Here is a 23,849-nt window from a genome sequence, read left to right on the forward strand (position 1 = left end):
CCCCTTCACAAATAAGCTTTTCCATACTTTGAACAGGAAGTTAGTGGCATTGTTTGCAGCCCATCATCCCAATATCCATCATATGTGGAATCCTCCCTCTCATAATGTGATTAACTTGATATTGATGGCAGCTCCATCGGCAATCCAGGATCAGCTGGAGTAGGGGGCATATGGAGACCATGAGGGGTCAGTACTTATGGGTTTTTCTGGTTCTATTGGCTATTGTAATTCAGTCACGGTAGAGTTGAAAGCAGGCGTACAGGGTACTGAGACTGCCCTTCTCCTTGGATGGATACATTTAATCTTAGAAGGAAATTTTAAAATGATGATTGGATGGCTTCAAGTAGAGATAGGAGGTCCTGGAGATAAACATACTTCATTCGGAAAGCTATAGCATTATGCACCAACCAAGATTTATCTTTTGTATGAAGGATGTGTTCAGCCAATTCATTAGTTGATGAGTTGGTTAAGTAAGAGGTTAAAGGGAATTTCTGTAGTTGGGATCTTACCATTCTGTAGTTCCTATTGAGCATTTATTGTTTCACACTAACCTAGTATTCGTACTTATCCAAAATAAAAAACTCTTCCACAAAAGATTCCTAATTGACTAGAATATTCACCATTTCAGGAATTTATCATTCTTTTCCACATTAAAACTTTTGATTCATAGTTTTCAGTGTGCAATGTCTTCTACAATCTACATAAATGCCTAATCTTTTAATGGTTCAATTGAGATGTCCAAATCTAGTGAGGGAAAGTGCTACCATAGACTGGATGCCACAATATTGATCTAGGAGCAGAAATGGCAAAAAAGCACTTGGTCAATTTACATTCTGACTTGTAACATTAATTAGACTGAAAGTTGTCGACAGGATGAATCATTCAACTATGTTTTTCTTGTTATACCTTTGATTTCATACTGGTCAGATTTATGACTATGCATATGCATTGAGTCACATTGATATATGAACTTTTTACATAGCCACCTCACAATTGGCATACCTTTTGTTTTAAGAGAACAATATCATCTTCTGCTACATCTTTTGGCCGCGGAACAGTACCAATGCCCCTTTTCAATTGTTCTAACTCTTTCTTCAAATTCCGAATCTCACTTTGATATTTCTTGATAAGTGATTTCTCATCAATTATCTACAGTTGAAAAGGATTATCTCAGTTAATTGTCATGTACAGATACTGCACAAACAAAAGAAAGTTGGAAGGTCTATACCTTGTTTTGTGATGCTTGAATTTCAATATGTTTTGCACGATGGGCAAACTTCATTGTGTTATGAGTTTCCTCTGAATTACTTGATGCGGGAGTAACAGTGCAAATAAGCTGTTATTTGAAATAGTGAAATCGATAAATAAATACCAGAGAAAACTTTCTCCTTAAGAGCCATGATTAAAATAAATAGATAGTCTTTATGGATCGAATCTGCATCAAATACCTTTCACTCACTCAATTATATACATGGATGGCAATGGGGTGGGTTAAACGAGGGCCCACTATCAGTCAGGTGTATGATCAAGATTGGGTTAGGGATACTAGCTAGATCTGTTTTTTAAAAGAATTGGGGGCCCGGACTACCTGACTCAACCCGTGGGAGTCTGCTCCAGCTGCCTTGTAAGATTGGTAATCCAAGCACAGATCACAAGGTGGGGCAGATCCAGGTTGAGAAATATTTTAAATGGGTTGGGAATGGGTCAGATCCAGTATCAGCTAAACTTGATTTCCGTCCCCCATTGCCATCCCTAATTATATAAGGACTTGTAACAAAGCACTATCAGTATCAGGAAGGCTTACAGATACACGCCCACGACCACTTAATGAGGACTGAAGGAGTCTGGTCAGTTTAGAGTCTCTATAAGGTATGTGAGTGGCCCTTCCATCTGTTAATTTTGATATAACCTGCAATTCTACATGCACGATCTTAGCAAGTTCTTCAATATTTTATATGTAGAACCATAAGATTTAGTAAATCAAGTAAACAAAAAGAAGCTGACACAATATTGCATGTTCATAACCGTAAGAATCGAAACCATAGAGGGAAGAGGTACAGAAACAAAACATTCAGATGTTGAAAAGATGGGAATAAATCCAAGCAAGGATTTAGAGAGAGAGAGAAGCCAAAAATGATGTAAATATGTTCATGTATAATGCATATTGTACTTATATCTAGTTTTCACAATCAAGAATCTTGAAAATCAAACATTTAACAGCAGTGTTACAACCTCAACCATATCATGATTTGTTTTTCAATCATGTCACATCACATTGATTCAGGTTGTAGGATTAAAATCCAAAGAGGCTTAACAGCCCCATCCAGTCATGAGGAAGCTCTTGGCTGGCCTTTAAGGTGGCCTTATATTGAGTAGGAATAAGAATCTCCAAACCCCTTTTCTTGAAAGACAAACTAGGTCATTAGAAATAGAAAATCTGCAAAGAAATCTCCAGTTAGACCTGAAGTCAATAAATAGAAGTGTTGTATGCCACCATTGATCTTGCAATGAAATTGACGCACTTTGTCCAATCAAGCTGGCCTGCTTGCTCAGCTGTCTGGATTCCAGTCTGGAGGACTGATTTCCTCTTCTCTAGTTGGAGTCTTTGTGGTCAATATCTCTTCTCCTCTGCCAGGCACCTATTTACTAATCAACCATGGCAGTTTGGATAATATTAATATTGTATTAAATTTCCAGATACATTTTTCTAATCAAATGCAGATTCCAGCATATAATATTGGTCAATTATCTGGTTTTGGTTATGTTTACTACTCTTTTCTAATATCTGATGATATTTATGTACACCCTTATTAGTCTGCATATTTGGACTCTACTTTGCATTCTGTCAATCACCACTAAATCTTCAATGGCAGCCAATCAGTTTTCCTATTAAAGGACTACTCAACCTATCGGAGGAAACTATCTTTCTCCAACTACACCATCCACAGATGAATTTTCTTTAGTTTCTCTTTTGTTTTGGGTTGCTTTGTTTTAACTTACAATCTTACATTAGTTATCGTATTATTAATTGCATTCCTTCCACTTTTCCAGTCTTTTTTCATTGTTCATAATTAAGAGTGTTATCCCTAGTACAACTAGTAATGAAAACCCTTTCCTACACAGCTCATTATGTCTATTTTTGTTGTGTCAAATTTGTCTTAGCCCAAACCCAACAATTTCCTATATTCTTGTGTTGGCTTCCCTGGTTTTGTCAAAAAGTGCCGTCACTGGTTTTGGGGGGCATAGTACCATAACTAAACCACATTGTTGCTTTTCTTTTAATGTAATTAAGACTTTCATTTGAGTTTCTTTCAAAAAATTTAGCATATAGTTGTTTTCTGCAGTTTCTTTTAGGTGGTTACAAACACAGAGATGGCTAATGATTTTACATTTATTCTTGTTGCCTTCATAGAATTTAATATTTCTTTTTAAAGCATTTGTCAGATTCTCTCTCATGAGGCATTTCTTGTTTTCTTCATCTATTGAACAAAATGATTTTAAGTTACAGAACAAAACCCACCTGCTGATTAATAATCTATAAAGTATTGGTTGGAGGGGGGGGGGGAGGTAGAACAACCCTAAAACCCTCCCGGATAGGATCCCAAGTCAAAACCCTACTCAAAAACCCGAAAATTGACTGAAAACTCAAACCTTTCAGAATAACACACCAAACTCTAGGAAACAATAGTTAATGGGAAGGATAAGAACCCTTGAAAAGATGGGAACGATCCGATGAGTGGAATGGGTGTAATTTAGGAAACATTGGTCTCACGGGCAGAGATCTCAGGAACAGTAAAAGTAAAATTAAATTCAATCCACCAAACTGAAATTACAAACCTTAAGTTTAGTGAATTAAACAAAAGCCCCAAAGTTCCAATACAAAACAAAGATTGGATTAAAAATAAATTTGAAAACCCAAATTCTCAAATAGAGAAAACTGGGAAAAGATTGAACTTTAGGTAACTCACAAACCACAAATCAAAATAGCACCAAAGTCTAGTCAATTTAGGCTCTAGGGTAGGCTTTTAATTCCCCACTGTATCACAGAAAACAGCCCAAGGATTTGGGTTCAATCAAAGATCAACTATATGCTCAAAGTAGACCAAAAACAGAGCATGCATAGGAGCTTCAAATCTGGAACTAATCACTGATCCGTACTTGATGATGGAGATAGGAAGGATGATGAAAGGGAAACCCACCCACTTGAAATCGGATAATAAAACAACTCCACAATCAAAGCGATTGAACAAGATCAGACTCAAGTGGTGCCTGGAAGTAGAACAGAAGAGAAAAGAAGAAAGGGAAACCGATCTTAGGTTGAAGGGTATCGCACCCACTGTATCACACAGCTCTCTTGCAGCAAGGCAATCTCAAAATATCATTAATCAAATCATCTCTGGCTTAGCAGCCTTATAATGCTTAAATAGAACAAAAATCAAAAGTCCTAATCCAATTAGGAAACTAGAAATCAACTCCTAGTGTGAGGAGTTATTACATTGTTTGCTGAAATTAAAAGCAACTAATAACAATAATTCTAAGTCTATTAGGAACGAAAATAAAGCTAATAAGCTCCTACTAAGCCTAATCCCGTATGCGTACATTGTACCCACCTTTTACGCCCATTAAAGTGGTCCATTACAAAGAAAACAGATGGAACCAAAGGCCCATGGAGAAATAGAGGATGATGTTGCACAGAGAATTAAAATAGGATGGATGAAGTGGAGAGGAGCATTCGGAGTGTTCTGTGATCGATGAATTCTTTAAAACTAAAAGTAAAGTTTTATAGGACAATCATATAACTGGTAATGATGTATGGAGCTCAATGTCAGGCAGTAAAGAAACACCATATAAATAAACTTAGTGTAGCTGAAATGAGGATGTGTGGTAAACCTAGAAAGGATAAAATAAGGTATGGACAAATTAGAGCTGCAAGAAAGTCGTTTGAGGTGGCATAGACATGTGCAGTGGAGGTGCCTTTAGATGCTCCAGTACAGAGGAGTGATTTGATTCAGATTTAAGGAGCTAAAAGAGCCTAGGATAGGACTAAAATGACTCTAGGAGAAGCGGTGAGGAAAGACATGCATAGCTTAGGCCTTGTAACAAGTATGGTTTTGACTAGAGCTGACTGGAGGGAAAGGATCCATGTAGCTGACCCCATTTAGTTGGGATAAGTCTGAGTTGAGTTGAGTCACAGCTCATAACCACTCCAGCTCTACTATTTTCATTAAACCTGCATCCAGTGGCCAGTACAAGTTGTTCAAATCTAGAATTTGATTCCAAGGCAGCACACCTCATAATTAAAACTTGGCATCCACCCTACACTCTTTAGATGATTCATTCTCTTCTTTAATCCTAGAGTCAAGAAAAATAAAAAGACTGGCTGACTTTACTCTCGCATGGCATTTACTTAGTGTTGACCTAGAATGTAGTAGTTCCAACTTCAAGTTGTATGAACAGCATGAAAAGGTAATGAACCAAATCCATAATCAGTATATCATATGTTATCGACATGAAGATTAAAACTTACAAAGAATTTCAGACGTTTGGGAAAAAAGAATAAGCACTATAATTTGGGCAGGCTATCACATTCCAAATATGGATATTACTAGTAAGAAAACAATGATCAAGGCCTCACAGTTCCAAGGGTTAAAAGGCTTTTGTTGATGTATGATCCTTCTTTTCGCCGTATACCAGTAGTTTCAGCCCTAGCACTCTCAGAACCTGCCAGATCGATGAGGTTCTGCAGGTATAAGTAAAATAAAGAAAAGACATAAGAAATCAATTGGACCCATCTGCACAATGGATATCAATATCAACAGGAAACATACACAACCATTGATTATCAAATAACAGTAAAAAAAAACAGGAAGAAAGAGCACCAAACAAACAAGCAACTAGAGTAGGTCTTATGTCAAGATTCAGAGAGATTTACCAGTTGTGACAAGTTAACTGCTTCCCCTTCGCTATTTTCACCACATGGGGTACTCTCTACTGTCTGTTAACAAAATAAATTAAAGAATGAGATTATGAATTAAGGAAAGAGAAATGGAAATCTAAAAATGGTAATGTTTGCTAAGAGAGCTATGGACAGAAGATGTCAACAACGAAATGCTCGTTATATACTAAATTTAGAAAATGTATTATAAAGGTAAAACTTGAGGTAGTAGAATGACTAACTCAACTAACAAGGAGATGGTTGAATGAAACTAATACCATAATTATTTACTCTGGAAAGAGTAATGTAACAAAAGTAAAAATATAATCCATGCACTTTGATGCTTTCTAACTTCCATCCTTGATTGAGAGGTTGCCCGAAGTCAATTATCAATCATACTGCCAAGGCCAACTATATAGGGATTATTCCTTGCTACCCCACACCACGAGAGTAGAAATGTTTCTATGTCAAAACAAGACTTTCTATAAATAGCACCTATCATCGTATTTCGATATCCCAATTCTATTTAGGGCCATTTGGATCATCCAGGCCTGTGTCCGGACTTCAGACTATTGCAAATGGTCAACACCAGGCCAGAACAATCTGGCCTCCAGTCTGGTTTCAAAAGCAATGGACAACACCACTTCACCCACGTTTGGATAGTTATGATACAGTGATCCCTCTCCACAGACAGACACTTGCACCAAGCGACAGACAGTACCTCCATCTCACATCTTCTAAACACACAAAAGTTCATCAAGGTAACTTGAAAACAGCAAAACACCCACACTAACACATGTTCCAAAATAAGAATACACCTTTAAGATATTTGATGTGTTAGATTTTGGATAAATTTAGCTTACCAGAGTAAATATTGTATGGCTTCTACTGCTGAGTAAGTTGAAGTTTGTAGATCCTACGTGCCTGTGCTCTATCATCAACAACAGAAGTTTTATTATTAAGAATAAGCAAGTGCTTTAGTAATAGATGCAGGATATCAAGGCGCATCAGTGCATGAAACCTATAAATGATTGATCCAAGAATGAAGTCTTGATAGTATACAAAAACTTCTGAAATTTAGTGTATAAATTTTGCCAATTTAAAATCAATATATAACATGCGCAACATTGTACTAAGAATCACAACCAGACTAGAAAACTTTTTGTAACATTCTGTTGTATAGATTAAGTATAAGGACTATAGGACCTCCCATTTTCCATAAGACCATCCACTCTCTCTATATGATCATCCATTATAATGTCCCTTGGTGTAGTCCATCACATTGAAGAGTGACAGATAGTAACATGGCAACACGTTAGCTACATTACATGTACTAATATCTATGGGCTGACTGTGCTTCAGTAAATCTGCATCCAGGCCCTCTTCTATTCTGGTCATAATTGTCATGGTGTCTAGGAGAGCAAAGGCATTGGAGGGGGCCTGGAAACAAGGCGAACATAGTTGTCAAGGTGCTTGGATGCCTAGGCGATGCCTTGACAACTATGATTCTGGTTCTGAATCCTAGGGGATTCAGGTTCTGGCATACTAGCCAGGGCACGTGGTTCCAGACTAATTTAGAGAAAATTTAGGAAATTTAACTATGTACATTACCAGGGAAATGATCAAAAAGAAGGAACAAAACTGATACTAAAAGCTGCTGTAACTGTATTATCGATTTGAATAAAGCAGAGAAGCTAATAGGTTCATACAGCTCCTTTGTGAAGTTAAAACCTAAAACAAAACTGGCTTATAATATGGACCACAACTAAAAGAAAGTAAAACTGTAACCTACAGACTAACAGTTCAGTCCACATTAGAACTCTTTCTAAACTTTCCCATAAATTCTGGCACACCAACTACAGCAGCTAGGAGAGAATAATAAGGATCTGAAAGAGCAGGCGGCACATGCTCTCTTTTGGAGTTCTGCAATCAAATCAGCAACCCCTTCTACCTTCAGCCTGTTCCATTAAATCTGGAAGCTTTTGCACATTCTGTTCCGTGGAGGAAAGACTCACCTATGTACTCTACATCATAGATCCAACAAGGCAGGTAGTTGGGTACCCGCTCAGCAGCCAATTATTGTTTTTTTTTTACCAACATCTGCCTCATAGAATGCCAACAAGAGCAAGTTTAGGCAGCAAGAGACATTCCACTTGTTAAAACAGCTTATCCCAACGGTCAAGCTGTCAAGTAAGGCCACAACAATGTATATCAACACATAACAACAACCCCCATGCCCGGCGCATGCAGATACATACAAACACATGGCTCCGCACGTGACACCCATCACATGGCACCAAGGGGGCACAACATAACACAAACCCCTTGGGATTGAACACCTGACCTTCTGGCTCTGATACCTGAACCATGGCCATGACCACTGCTGTAATGCCCCGCATTGCCATGCATAGTCTAGGTCTTGTACCAAGTACGACCTCGGATAAAGCCTATTGGAGGGCAAGGATCCATGTCGCAGACCCCATTTAGCTGAGATTCTCCTGACTTGCTGGTTTGTGCCTCTTTCCTCTTACTTTTATCTTTCAGCCTTCATTTTCTTTTTATTTCCATCTTTCATTTGCAAATTTTCCTTTTGTCACTTCTTATCTCATTTCCCATCCGTAGTGTGTTTTGTTTGGATCCATGTAGTCGACACCATTAAGTTGGGATAAGGCTGAGTTTTTTTTTGTTGATTTGGAATATTTGTTCATATTTTATTGTCTTTTGAATTGCTTCATAATATTTAAATGATATTTGGAATATTTTAACGCTATTTATTGTATGTGACAATGCTTATTATAATTTCTATATGTTGGATTATTTTATTATTATTTATGTGATTGAATATTTTATATTATATGCATGCGTTTATAATAATTTAATTGGATTTAATTTATTTAAATAATATTTATTTGATTTAATGTGTTATTGTGAATAATGAAGGTGGTGGTGAATATTGAAGATGGTGGTAGCATGATTAATGGTAATCATGGTTACTTAAGTAATAACTATTGTTAGTGGACTGATTAGTAGGTAGTGGAATATTAGAGGTGGCATTTTCCTATTGGGCCAAATGTGTTGTTTGCCACCATGAGCATGGGAAAGGTGGTGGTGGCAGCCACATGCTTAGGAAAGGAGGTGGTGGCATGGTAGTGAACTGCCACCATGTACATGGGAAAGGTGGTGGTGGCAAGGCTTGGCCAGCCACTTAGCATGGGAAGTACGAGGTGGATTATGAGCTAGCAGAGACTTTGACCTGAACAAGACTTAATGATTAGCTAGTAAATTAAGTTAGCTTAAGTCCTAGTAAAAGAACTTAATTAGTGGTTAGCTAGTTAAGTTAATTTAATTAGTAGAGTTACCAAGTATTTTACTATGGTGACATAAATAGGATAATGGAAGATTAGAAAACAGATTAGCATCCATACTCAGCAAGAACAACCGATTCAGATTCTGAAGAAAAGAAGAAGAAGAAAAGGGAAGGAAGAGCTGGTAATCTGCTGTTAGCTGAAGTTCAGAGGTGTTGCTGGAATTGCTGTAAATTCTGGACTTAGAAAGGAGAAAAAAGAAGGGAAACTAGAGTGTTGGCAGCTGCTGAACTGGTAAGATCAAGTAAGGAATTGGGTCTCAGACGTGCTGAACTGCTGGGATTTGAAGAAAAGATTTAAGAGGGAAATGAAGAATTAACGAAAGAACCTAGAATCTCTGCAATTTAAAGCTGTATTTCTAAGGTTAGTACAATTTAAGCTTCAATTTATGATGTAATGATTAGTTTAGAAAGAAAAGGGTATGCTAGTGACTGATTACATGGTTGGGTTGAAGGGGTTCTATGTTTAATTGGACGCTGAAAGTGGAAATGAAGAACTGAAGAGGGTAACTGAATCATTGAGGTAAAAGCAAATCTGTTCCTTAATTGATTTGGTAGTTAGATGTTAAAGAAGAGAATAGGAAAATTGAATGGTTCCATTGTTGAATTGGAAGGTTCTTCAACAAATTGGACTGCTGAACACTGGATTAAACAGAGTTACAGAGTGGTTTCAAGGTTTGCAGTAGGAACAAGGTGCTAGGTTGTTATTTTGGCAGTGTCATTGTTGAAGATACGTGAACATTAACAGAACACATTAGAATCAAGGTGAGGGATCATATATTGTATTGTCACGGGTTACTGAATGCATGAAGTATGATTTATGAGCTATCTGACAGGAACATATAAGTAATGTTGCATAACTATGACTGATTAGTATACTTGTACAAATCATGCGAGGAAAATGTGGTTATGTATTACATGATGTGTATTCAGAAACATGTACTGCAATGCTATAGGTTGATGATTGCATGAAGCATGAAGTATGATATAAAGAGTATGTGAATGGAACATGTTTGTTATCACTTGATAATTGTACAGTAGCATATGAATGAATGTATTATGTGAAGATATGTATACTGTTATGTGTTTATCAAATGAAATCATTTATATTATAAGACATGCTGAGTCAATATGTTATATGACAGGTTCAGATGCCATAGTATGGAAATGAACATGTATACGAATGAAATCAGAAATGAATAAATGAATGCAAATTATGGACATGTATGATTGAAATGAATGTGATGTGATACGTCTACATGAGAAGAAATGAAAGTAACAAAGAAAGTAGAACCCTTTGTGCCATCCCTTTCCAGTAGGGGAATAGGTACTGGATGAGGGAAGATGTAATAAATACATAATATGTGATACGACTGGTTATAGTCCTCCTCTCCAGTGCTTCGGCGACTGGAACAAGGAGTAGACCATTAACCAGAGATGACAGATATTTATACAGGTGATTTACAAGTGCATAGTCCTCCCAGTGCTACAGTGACTGGAACAAGGGAGTAGATGATGTATCTAAGGGAATCATCAATCACATTCACATCGTTCCTCCCCAGTGCTTCAGTGACTGGATTAAGGAGTAGAATAGACGATTGTGGATGCCTGGTAGAACCTCAGATTATTGCGCACAGTGGCAGGACACTAAGATGACTATACTTAGCTTTGCTTCCAGAAATGATGTTTATAATTATTAAGAAATATTGTTACTCTAAGTATGAATGTACAACTCCAGACTTTGGCTGAGTAACTAATGAGGACTGTTATTTATACTTTTTGTGTAGATACTGATGTATAGGATGTTAAGAAGGAACAAAAATGTAAAAAAAAAAAACTTTTGAATACACAGTTTTATGATGTAAGCCACCAGTATTATGTTTGTTTTAATCCAGTAGTATAAACTAACTCCGTCAAAAGACTTCCGCTGTGTATGTTATATGTATGGGAGTTGTGGCAAATGTATGAAATGTAAGTGATCATTTGATCAGCGCCTTCGAGGGTAGTGCCTTTCACCCTGTCTGGGTTCAGGTCGACACAACTGCTGCCAACAACAAAGGTAAAGCTATCCTTGGTCGAAGGAGAGGATTCAGATTTGGCAAGGGAAGGAGAGACAACCCACTGAATGTGGCAGAAAGCTTCATTCATTGAAGGCATCGTTTCTCTTGTAAGTAACTGACTTTTCATAGGCTGAAACTCAGGATCTAAGTCAGATAGAAACTTGACAACTTGGAACATTGTACGCTGAGATTTCAACACTGCCAGATCCATAGAGGCTAGTTAGTAAACTCGTTTATCTTACTATGACAAGACTAGATATCTCTTTTGCAGTAGAGGTTATTAGCCAGTTCATGGAGAGGAAGCTCAAAGGGAAGCAGCTTGAAGAGTTTTGCATTATCTTAAAAATGCTCCAGGAAAGGGTCTTATATATAGACCAAATAGGAATGTTGATCTCATTAGGTATTCTGATGATGATTGGGCTAGTGCAGAAGGTGATAGTAGATCTACTACTTCTAATTTTACATTTCTTGGTGGAAATCTTATTACTTGGAGGAGTAGAAAGCAAACTACAGTAGCAATGACTAGTGTCGAGGCTGAGTATAGAGCCATGGCTTATACTGCAGCTGAGTTGACAAGGGTTAAAGTCCCTTCTTTAGGATCTTGGGTTTCCTATTGTCAAGCCTATTAGTATGTTTTGTGATAGCCAGGCAGCTATTTATATGGTTAGCTTGTGTTTCATAAGCATACTAAGTACATCGAGGCTGTCTGTCATTTTGTGCGAGATGATGTAATGAAGAAGTTGATTGCTATACCTTTTGTTGAATCTGGGAATCAGCTTGGTGATATATTTACCAAGGCGTTCTTTCGTCCGGCTTTTCTTATGGGTTATTCCAAGTTGGGCATGGGTGTTGTCTACGCTCCAGCTTGAGGGGAAATGTTAAGACTTTAGTTGTGCATGGTGATGTTCAGTACATGTAGTGACACTTAAATATTACTTGGGGTGTTTAGTGTCTTTGGTGAAGTGTAAGGAGTGGGGTTAAGTGTGTTGTCCTATACTCCTATATGGGAGTAATGTGTATTCTATTACGACTCTAATGACTAATGAGTCAATTATCTACATAATGAAGTACTGCCCTGCTCTCTGTTACACATTCATGCAGTACCATGAGCTAGGGTTTCTCTCCTAGTCACTTATCTCTCCTTCCTAATCTCACTCTTTTTCTCTTCTCTTTCCTCCCTTCTCTCACTCTTGAGTATTGTTCTTTTTTTTTTTCTCTTGAGTACTGTTCTAACTTCTAACCTGTTTTGATTCTGCTACAATAAAATTGTCTCTAGTTCACAAGGATTCAATTACCAAAGCAGAGGACCTACATAAAAGATTGCCTAGACTGTAAATGAAATTGATCACTCGATTGTACTATAGTTCTTGATCAGTATTTGTGGCTTTTAACGCATGCAAATTTGTGTGATCGTAAAATTAATGATTGAGGAAGTAATTATATATTAGATTTCAATTAATAATTTTATTTTTACTACTTCAATAGTAACTCCTTCAAACAGTGCTGTACATTTGATCACAACTGGTTAAAACCTTAGACTTGACCCAGTGGGTTTTACCCAAATTGAATTCAAGACAGGTATCACAAACACGGATGCAACCTACCCAATTATCGATTGGGTATCAGATATTGGATGAAGGTCCTACTACTCAGAGCTCCGTAAATCAGGTAATTGGGCTCATTGACATTCACGCTTACAAGTGATAAGCATGTCAGTGTCTCTTTTTCTTCCTTACACATACAACTGCTGACTAGCCAGAATCTTGTATTCAAATACTTCAATGTAAGCAATTTATCCAGAGCAAGCACCTTCATATACATAGCATCAGAGCCTCCATCCTGCCACATATTTTTTCATGGATGATTATTTTAATACACAACATTTTTTCTTCAGGCATTTTTGTACGGCTTTTACGTAATTGTGCTTTAGATCTTCATAAAGTTACCATATTGGGATCGGGAAGAGAGAGAGAGATATAAGGACAGAAGATTTATAGGAAGAATTCTTAGTAAGTTTCATACATGAAACATATCTAACAAGTCTCTCTACAATGCAAAACAAATGCATGTTCACAAGAAAGAGGATAGAAGTAACAGAAGGAACCAATACAAAGTCTACCTTCTCCAGTTGCTATAAGCGATAAAGCATGAGCAGGGGATAATACAACTTCTTCCTTTATCCCATCGACAAAGGTCCCCTACAACCAAGTCATGCAACAAGTTAGAACTTTTATAAATCTAGGCAATTAAATCACCAACTTACTTCTAGCTCTCATATTTTTACCTCAATTGAACCAGCCTAACCTGTTGAGAATATTTATGCTCTGATAAATTCGAGCACCACCTTACTTTGAAGTGGATCTTTTATTTGTATGAAAATTTCTCCTTTACTGATTGTACATGCTTCTTAAATATATTACACATTGTGTCATGTATGTGGTTGTGAATCATATGTTGTAACCAATTCCATCTAAACCTACAATTCACTCAATGACACGTAACAATAAGCTTCTCACTAGTGGCTCATAAACATGTTGTCTCCAGGTTCAGATGATGTTATCCGAGTCACTGGGGTGCATAAACCCAAGCAATTAAATGGACATGTGCATGTGCACACACTGAAAATTACATCACTTAGTATGACAAAGGTGACAAGGCTTTCCCTGCATGAAATGTATTGCCCCTAAGGCCGAGGTTAGCACTCATTCATGTGAGTCTTCTTTGTCGGGATGCCAGCAGGACCCTTTACTATAACAGAATGTACTTTTGGCTCAATTCTTTTCATTGAGATTTTCTCCAGGGGTTTGTATTGTCTCTATGTCTACACACCCAAATCCGAGCCAACTCTAGCTGTAATTCATGTTCATAATTTATGTAATTTTTTGGAGGTAATTACCAAGGCTTTAAAAGAGAAGAACAAAAGTGCTATCGAAACATAATTCATTGTTGGCTAATTACTAAACAAGTCCCACATTTCAACATTCCAAAAATTCACACAGGAAACCATGAAAAAAAGCTATTTAATGACCCATTCTTCTTCTCATTTGCAGACTACAAAGCAGAAGCTCTACATAATGCAACACATGTCAATCATAGAGAGAAATTGAACAATCTTTCTTTTGTTAAAACTCTATACCATATAACACAAGTCAATCATAGAGAGAAAAAGAACAATCTTTCTTTTGTTATTGGCACTAAAAGAGAATTTATTAAACAGTAAGGAAAAAAAAATAGAAAGGATCAAAGGGAAAGGTCCCAGAAGGAAAAGAAAAGAACAGTAACCCCATATCTCATCAAAATGTCACAGCCCACCACTAAGGCCCACAGGCCAAGCTCACTAGCCCATGGACTTAGGCCATGGGGCTAAGCAAGGTTCAGTGTCTAGGACTTTCTACCAAACTGTAGGAAGTTTAGATACTTGTTAAGAAACCTCTAGAAGCAAGAATGCTCTAGAGAACACTTGTACATAGTAGGAGGTTTCTAGAGTCCTCCACTAAGGAAGTGGGAAGGTTCTAATCTCTTCGGCTAGAATGTTCTTAGCCATTGGATGGGGGACACTTGTAAACATCATAGCCATTCTTTGCAACCTTGGGTGTCTATAAATAGGTGTGGCTTCATTTAGCCAAGGCACCAAGCAAGCAAGCAAGCAATCAAGCCTTGTACTCAAACATTCCTAGTGCAATACAACACTCATTCACTCAAATTCTAAGTGTTCTCTCAAGTTCTCTTCCCCACTCTCTCAAAGTAGTGACAGAGGCTGACTTAGTGCTAGAAGAGTGGTAAGTGCTGGCACGGTTCACTTAGTGGAATACTAAGACCGTGACAAGCATCCTTACCACAAGAATGCAAAAACCAAACAGCAAACAGCCACATTATTAAAGAAGTAGAAAAAGTGAAGGGAAAAAAAAGAAGTGAGATCTACAATGAATAGACTACAGTTTAAACAGGAAAAACAGTACATATGAAGCAGGAACAGGCAGACATCAAATGAAAGACCGGCACCTGAAGGTCTTCTCGTATTCTTAAATTCTGTCCTGCTGGATTCAGCAAGTCATTAACAACCTGACATGGAAGAAAACAAAAAAGACAGTTAATTTAAACAGTATTACCTTGAAAAGCAAATTTTACAACAAGAAAATTTCATTCTAAGAGAACAACTAAAATCGCCATGTAAGTGATTATAACATGACATTACTCAATCTATCTACAAAATACTCTGATAATTCAAATGAGATGACTGGCACAAAGCAAGTCCTGAACATTGTACGGGATGAATTCCAGATTTAAGAAAATCGAACTATGGAAATAAAGATAAATCATATGAGAGTTATACAGTATAGAGAGCGGAAGGGGAGTGGAGAGAGAGAGAGAGTGTCAGACCCTTCAACCCCATTCTCATACATTCCCTTTTTGCGATTTTTTTTTCAGCCAGTGAGTTTTTCAGTAAATCTTTTTGTTTTTAAATAAGATAATATTGGTAAATTGAAAAGGAAGAAAGATTATCCACCTCAAATATAAAGCAAATTACCAAAACTAATCAGAGGACAGAATTTTGATTTCTCATTTCTCCCACCCCCCACCAAAAAAAAAAGCCAACTTAAAAAGAATTTCAACAAAGTATTTTATGCAAACAAAAAGATCCGCATTACATCTCAGAAGACACCTCAACGCAAACTTACAAACATACGCATTGACCATCATAAGAGCAAGCAAAAAGAACCAAAGCTAGATCTGTAAATCAATCACTGCTGGCTAACCAGAATTGTCCACCCTTGAAATGCTCCAATAAGCACTTTATCCATTAAAAGCAAGTACAAGGAAATAACCCCAACTTAATCGGAGCTTCAAAGCTCTACTTGCTTGTATATGCACAGCCTTCTCACTCTTGATCAAGGAAATCATAATAAGGTTTAACTGAGAACAAGCCATGAGAACCATTCCTCCAATATCTATCCTTCTCATCTCCACATAAATAATTTTCTTTTTATTTGCGTCAACAAAAAAAAAGGATATATTCATTTCAAAAAAAGATGTTACTTTTCATATGTCTTCAAATCGTTCATACCAAACAGGCTATAAGTGGTTCATTTCATGTGAGGAGGAGAGAGATAAACACAGGTGCTATTTTTTCTCCAAAAACTGCATCTGCTGGTGCCTCCATTTCCCTGATTGTGCCAGCTACGTTCTTCCTCTAATTAATATATATATATATAGATATATATCTTCAAAAGACTATATATATGTTATTAGGGGTAAGGCACAAGGCCCAGATAAGGTCCCAATAAAAGTGTGGAAGAGCATAGGAATCTGTAGTTTATCTTGGCTAACCAAGCTGTTCAATAAGATTATGAACACAAAGAAAATGGCAGATGAATGGAGGAGAAGCATCGTGGTTCCGATTTACAAAATAAAGGTGATATTAAGAGCTGCAATAACTATAGAGGCATAAAGCTAATGATTAATGAGTCATACTATGAAATTATGGGAGAGGGTTATTGAAACCCACCTAAGACAAGAAACTACTATTATCGGAGAACCAATTTGGTTTTATGCTACAAAAAAGCTTAGGAAATTTGATTTAGAGATTGCAAGAAGGATCCCCATATGGTCTTTATTTTCCTAGAAAAAGCTTATGACAGAGTCCCTAGAGAGTTAATCTGGCAAGTACTAGAGAAGAGAAGTGTTTCAAGTAAATATATGGACATAATTAAAGATGTGTATGATGGTGCAGTGACAAGTATAAGAATTGTGGAGCGTCAAGGTAGTTAATTCCCCAATTACAATTGGGTTACAACAAGGATCAGCTTTAAGCCCTTATTTGTTTGTGCATTTCATGGATGATTTAACCAAAGACATTCAAGATGAAGGTCCTTGGTGTATTCTTTTTGCCGATGATATCGTTTTGATGGATGAAACAAAAGCAGAGATTAACACCAAGTTGGAGTCATGGAGATCAACCTTGGAATTAAAAGGTTTTAAGAAAAGTAGAACGAAGATGGAGTATATGGTGTGTAACTTTGGTTACTCTAGGACAGATAATAAGGTGGTGAAAATTGATGAGAGGGAGATTCCGCAAAATGATTATTTTAGGTATATGGGTTCAATCATAAATAAAGAAGGTGATATAGTGGATGATGTTTTATAGAGAAATAAAATAGGATGGATGAAGTGGAGAGGTGCGTTCGAAGTGTTGTGTGATAAGTGATCGGCGTATTCCTTTAAAACTTAAAAGAAAAATTTTGTAGGACAGTCATACAACCAGCTACAATGTATGGTGCGGAATGTTGGGCAGTTAAGAAGCATCATATTGATAAACTCAGTGTAACGGAGATAAGGATGTTGAGATGGATGAGTGGCAAAACTAGGAAGGATAAAGGAATGATCATATTAAAGCTGATTTGGGAGTAACTCTGATACATGAGAAAGTTGTTTGAGGTGGCATGGCCATGTCCAATAGAGGCCTTTGGATGCCCCCAGTACAAAGGAGTGATTTAATTCAGATTGAAAAAACTAAAATGACCTTAGGAAAAGTGGTGAGGAAAGACATGCATAACTTAAACCTTGTATCAAGTATGACCTCGAATAGAGCTGATTGGAGGGCAAGGATCCATGCAGCTGACCCCATTTAGTTGGGATAAGGCTGAGTTGTTGTTATTGTTGTTGTATATGTAGGTCATTAGGGGTATGATATAGGTTGAGAACTCATGGCACTTTGGGGAATGAGAGCTCGTTCTTCAATTTTGAAATCTTTAGATTCATAAGATCATGCTAGAGTCTCCGTGCGCTAGCACACTATAACTAGCAGAACAGCCAACTGAAAAACTACAGCGCGCTATGGTGGAAAATGTTATTTCAGTTTCAGTTTTAGTCAGTTTTACGTTTCAGTCGGGCACCGGTCTGTCTGTGGTCAAAACCAAGATTTATCGATTATTAAAGGACTGAATTATCACCAGATCATTGATTAAATGATTGGTCCGATTTGAGTTTTAACCAATTAGGGACAGCTGGGCCTGCCGATTTGTGCTAGATATTGGAACCCCTATGTGGGTCCATGTGATAGAGGACCTTCAAACCATCCCACAAGCCAAGTACCTGACCGATTATTGAACGGGCTAAAACCAAGACCAGATCGTTCAAAACCCGGCCCGCCCAGGCAGGCTCGAGTGGTTAAAACAGAAATCAGACCAAACTTTTAATAAACGATCCAGTCATGGTTTCAGCCTTTCAATAATTGATCAATCTCGGTTTTGACCATAGACCAACTGGCGTCCGACTGAAAAGCAACAGTAACCAACTGAAACTGAACCAAGTTCTTAACCTACACACACATACACACACACTTTTGCTGATGACATTGCTTTGGTAGATGAGACAAAAGCAGGAATTAATGCCAAGCTAGAGTCATGAAGGTCAACTTTGGAATCACAAGGTTTAAGATAAGTAGAACGAAGACGGAGGGTCGTGCCCTTGACAATCTTCGTTCAGTCCGCCGAGTCAGAACCTGCCACCTCCACTGCCAAGTCCGCCACCACCAAGACCGAATCAGCATCAAAATCAATCTGGTCTTCCTTCGTCTCTACCAAATTTACAGCCAAACTCGTCCCAATTCGAGCTTCCATCATGGTGGATATGGATCTTCTTCACAGCATTATGGCCATCTGAGGGGTCAACCTTCTCTCCATCACCACCAGCAATAGTAGTACCAAATACAGTGATGGCAAGAGGGGGGAGAGAGAGGAGGAGGAGGAGGAAAAAGAGAAGTACTTCTCATCCCATGTTACCAAACACATTTCTATCCCGCAGAAATGCTCCCCAAGAATGGAGGGGAAAAAAACTTTTGGCTCGGAAATACTCCAGTGGAACAGAAACATTCAGACAGGCCCTTATCCTCCCAAAATTGCTTCTTAGACCCATTCTCCACTTTAAATTTCACTCTTATCAAGAAGTCTCCCAAATTTAAACTGCAACAATGACAGTATGACACCAGAAAACTACTACCCATTGAGTCACCATTTATGCGATTACAAACATAAAAGATCATAATATATACAAGAATATGGAAGCAGCATGACCAGGCAATTTATATGAGAATATAGAAAGAAGCTCACCTCATTATAGATCTCCAAATATGACACGCGAAGAAGAAATTCCCTGTTGGGAGTCTAGAAATAGATAAAAGTCACTAAGTAAACCAATCAACAGTTAGAATACCCATACAAAATACCAAGAGCACCAAGATGTAAACCATTTTTAATACCTCCTGTATGATACTGAATGCATCCTTCACCGCCAATGGTATAATTCCAGGAGACCTTTGATCACCCTATCATTATTGTGTCACCAGTTGTAACATATTAAAAGTACTTCAAAAGTAACAACTTCATTATGTCTTTATGCACCATTATCCAACATCATAATCTTCAACATATTGCTCAATAATGTAAGAACACATAGAGATAGTCCAAATTAATGGTACCACTATTATAACAATTAAAAATTAAAAGATGAGGACCTTTTGGTTGAAATCAAGTTCAAAAACTTGCCAAAATCTCAGCGAGATCTCAAATATCTCGAGCTCCTCGAGAAGAGATGACATACGAGACACAAAACATCCACAATTTCGACTAACTCAACTGAAATTTTGAATATTTCGAGAATCTCGTAGAAATCTCGAATATTTCAAGAATCTCAACCTCCTCAGTACTCATAGAGTCATAGTATTGTATTGTTGGGACTTGGGAGTTGAGACATGGAAGACTAGGGTAGTAAGGTGTCTATGACTTATGTATTATTCGTTGTACTTGGGTTGGGTGCCTATTTAATATGCATTGTGAACACTTCATTGTATCTTGTGGTTTGTGGTAGAAACTTTAAGTCTTTAACTATTTCTTAAATAATTATTCAATATTATGTGTCTTCATCCATTAATGCATAATTTACTTGTTTTACTTGCCAATTATGTCTCATAGCACTCAAACAATGTGTAGAATAGGCAATATTACATTAAGGGTTTAATGATTATTGCTAACCAAGGGTGCAAATCCAAAACACCAAATTGGGTGCATTTATTTTACACTTTGAAGATTTAAATATGTTTATTAAGCCTAAAACAAGCTTCCCTTAAAGTTTTGAAGCCAACTATGGCCATTTGCCCATCGAAACATCATACCAAAACAAAAATAAATAAATACACTAACTTGCCGAGATCTCGGTCGTCTTAACCTGGTCAAGACAACGAGTCGCGACAAGTTTTTGAAACTTGGTTGAAATCAGCGCAGTTATAATGCCCAAGTCTATCATCCAAATGGGGAAGACGAATTACTTAAGAGATGATCTCTCTCCTATACCCCCTTTAACAACGAATCCCTCCTCTCTCTCTCTCCCTACCATTTCTGTTTTCTCTCTACTCTTCTTCTTATCAATTGACATTATCTCTTATTTACTTTTCTTCCTACGGATGTGATTTCTTCCTTTTCTTCTACCTGTTTCGTCGTTCTCCTCCCTCCACTGCTATAGAGCGGATCTGCAGAATAAATCAACATAACGAACAGATGCCATAAAGAATACAGAGGTCAGTAGCAATTTATTCCTTCTATCTGAAACTCTGTACTGAAGATCCTTTAGAAAGATATTATATCCTTTCACAACAAATCTGTTAAAGGTTCTTTTCAACCTTAAAAAGCAGAATCGATCTGACTGACTTTTTTTAGCTCAAATCTGTTTGTTAGCAATACCAGTACTTATCACTTAGGATTCTGATATCCAATCTCTGCAACTGCATTGCCTTGTTGAACAGAACCATTTCTGAGATTTGTCGCAGAAGACCGCTTCTTAGTTCATCTATCTTCTCTAATCAGAGCTACTAATTTATTTTTATTCTATCACATACCTTCTCCGTTTCCTTAAATTAGGGACTTACCAAGCAACACAAATTTGGATATCGGATATTTATTTGGGCCCTGCATTTGAGGCTCACAAACATTGCTTTCTTTTTCTCTTTTCTCTGTCATGTTCATTTCGGCTCTCTCGATCATGCTTCTTCCTTTATCAAGTTCTCAACAGTTGTTTCATTTACCATGTTCCTTTTGGAACTCTTAATAATATGTCTTCCTTCATGAAGTTCCCAACAGTTGTAAGGATTACGTCTCTTGTCAGCAATACTCCCAACCAATGACGATCCTTTTTTTTTTATCGGTCCTACTCTAGCCTATTCTACGTGGGGAGGGGAGGTGTGAACCAGGAGGCTTGAACCCAAGACCTCCTGGTAGCAATGGGCTTCCACGTACCACATGCTACCATGTGCCTAGTTCACAACAATCCAATTTGTATATGCCTAACCCATGGAAGTGTAGCGGAGATGGGTCTCAATAAATGCATTTTTCTTCATTTTATGTGAGCATGGTTAGAAATTATCATAATTCGAAATGCAAGCACAGTGAATTTCACTGTAAGGTTTTACCCAGGAGGGAAAAAAAAACCCAGAGTTGCACAGGAAAGTAATAGATGTTATAGAAGTTAGAAAGCCTCTCAAACTACCTTATGAATACGGCACAAGCAATTACCCTAAAGACCCAAAATTCAATTAATAGAAGCTTACTATTACCACAGAAGTATGACATCATCATTGGAAGCAAAAACCCATTGGTGACCAATTTGCAGGTCAGCCTTGAAAATTGGGGTGTCGTATAACCGCCAGCAACAAATAATTGGTCCAAGCTTTGTCCAGTGTGAGGGAATTTGTACACATATTGATGTAGATTAATCACCTAAATGACTTTTTTATGGGAAATAAGCATTGGGTTGGGTTATATACATTTTGGGCCTTCGATCCCATGGGTTTTCTATGTAATAGATCATTTTTATGGACCTAAAGTATGGGTAATAGGGTTGCATACGGATTAGTTGTTTTAGTTTCATACTTAGTTTTATTTTGGTGTTTTTGTTCATAAATTGAACCGGTTTAACCAATGGTTCAAGTGATTTTAGTAGTTTTCTTTTAAGTGTTTAGTGGGGTTGGATTAGGACTTTGTTTGAGACTATTTCAGTTTCCTAGTCAGTTTAAGTTACCTAATAGATTAAGGATTGGGTTAGGCCTTTCCATTTTAGTGTAGGAGTCTATTTTTGAGTCTTTTATACAAGGTTGTAAAGGGGAGCAAGTATTGAACATGAATTTTGATATTAATGAAAAGCTTTTGTTGCTCTTCTTCTCCATAAAAGATTTTTGTCTTGTGTTTGATCAAGGCTGGTGGGATCAGTGTTTGATCCGATTGACACCTTACGGTGGGAAGCCTGGGTGGTTCATTGGTGGGATTGGTGCTTGATCCAATCGACACCTTACGGTGTGAAGCCCGGATGGTTCTTTTGAAGCTCTCCTTCAAGTTCAATTTCAAGATCTGATTTTTATTCAAGTTCTTCAAGTATTCAAGCTGCTACCAAGGAATTCTGCAACAACAGTGGGTTTGAATCATCCCCATCCCCAACAATTCTTCTTCTAATCCTCTACAGCCCCAACCCTAATCTTTCCCCTTTTTGTTTTTGAGTTTTCCCAGACCTAAAACCTCCATAGACCTAACCAACCATCAGAATCTGGCCATACTTTGACCGAATCACTCTCTCACCCTAAGGGAAGCTTGATCCAAGCCCCAGCCCTAATTGACCACTTTAAACCCTAGATTCCACCATTATTCTCTTCCCAAAAACCTAGAAACCTAACCCTAAAAATTTGCTGCCGATTCTGGTTAGCTACCCATTAAAACTTAACGTAACCTTCACTGATAGACTCCCCTACATCGACTTGACCTAACCCTACCATCAAACATTAACCCTAATTTCACAATTTTCAAGTATTTTGACCTATTCAAACTACTCTGTTTATGGCAGATCCTAGTTATTGGCTCCTAGTTGGACCCCTTCCAATCTAGGACTACATTACATATATTTGATAGGCAACAGGATGTGATTAGTTCATAGTTTTACTACTGCAACCTTTTGGTTGCAGGTTCAAAACTTGGAAACAGCCTCTCTTGCGAAGCAGGGGGTAAGGCTGCATACATTTGCCCCTCCCAGACCCTGCAGTAGTGGGAGCCTCATGCACTGGGTTTTTTTTTTCCCAACAAGATGTGGTTAGTACATTTTCTAACCTCGTAAAAGACACAGGATTTACCAGTGAACCTAGTACATGCCACATAGTTGTCAAGGCGTCACCTAGGTGTCCGGGCCAGTTTCCAAGGGCTAGGATGCATAGGTCCCTGGGCAGTCTTTTTTTTTTTTTTTTTTACTTTTTTCCTCTAAACAATCAGGTTTCTAACATTTTATTGGCTTGTGTACAAATTTGTGTATAGGTGAGAAGCATGGGATCATTTAGTACCCAAAATAAATAAAGAAATCAAGAAAAAATAAAGAAATCGAATCACTAGTACATTTCTCTTGTTCACCTATTATTTACTTAAGTCCCCCCCCCCCCAAACAATGCTGTTTCTAACATAATAAT

General features: G+C 37.6%; 1 protein-coding gene and 1 long non-coding RNA gene across 3 annotated transcripts in view; one reads left to right on the top strand and one right to left on the bottom strand.

Moving 5' to 3' along the window:
- The window catches only part of LOC122642187 (kinesin-like protein KIN-7K, chloroplastic), a 42,300-nt gene that overhangs the window by 9,577 nt on the left and 8,874 nt on the right, over positions 1-23,849 (bottom strand). For both annotated transcript variants that reach the window (XM_043835615.1, XM_043835616.1), the window contains exons 6-15: positions 19,617-19,682; positions 19,468-19,521; positions 15,362-15,421; positions 13,479-13,557; positions 6,799-6,866; positions 5,933-5,995; positions 5,636-5,740; positions 1,805-1,909; positions 1,229-1,336; positions 1,003-1,149 (exon numbers count right to left, since the gene is read on the bottom strand). In XM_043835615.1, coding sequence (XP_043691550.1) covers positions 1,003-1,149; positions 1,229-1,336; positions 1,805-1,909; positions 5,636-5,740; positions 5,933-5,995; positions 6,799-6,866; positions 13,479-13,557; positions 15,362-15,421; positions 19,468-19,521; positions 19,617-19,682 — 855 coding nt within the window. The remainder of the gene's footprint in view (positions 1-1,002; positions 1,150-1,228; positions 1,337-1,804; positions 1,910-5,635; positions 5,741-5,932; positions 5,996-6,798; positions 6,867-13,478; positions 13,558-15,361; positions 15,422-19,467; positions 19,522-19,616; positions 19,683-23,849) is intronic.
- On the top strand, positions 84-23,727 carry LOC122642188. Its single transcript, XR_006330021.1, has 3 exons — positions 84-106; positions 2,285-2,287; positions 23,659-23,727. It is a non-coding gene; the product is annotated as an uncharacterized LOC122642188 (long non-coding RNA).

This window comes from Telopea speciosissima, chromosome 10 (genome assembly GCF_018873765.1).
Source record: "Telopea speciosissima isolate NSW1024214 ecotype Mountain lineage chromosome 10, Tspe_v1, whole genome shotgun sequence".
In the NCBI taxonomy this organism is placed as follows: Eukaryota; Viridiplantae; Streptophyta; class Magnoliopsida; order Proteales; family Proteaceae; genus Telopea; species Telopea speciosissima.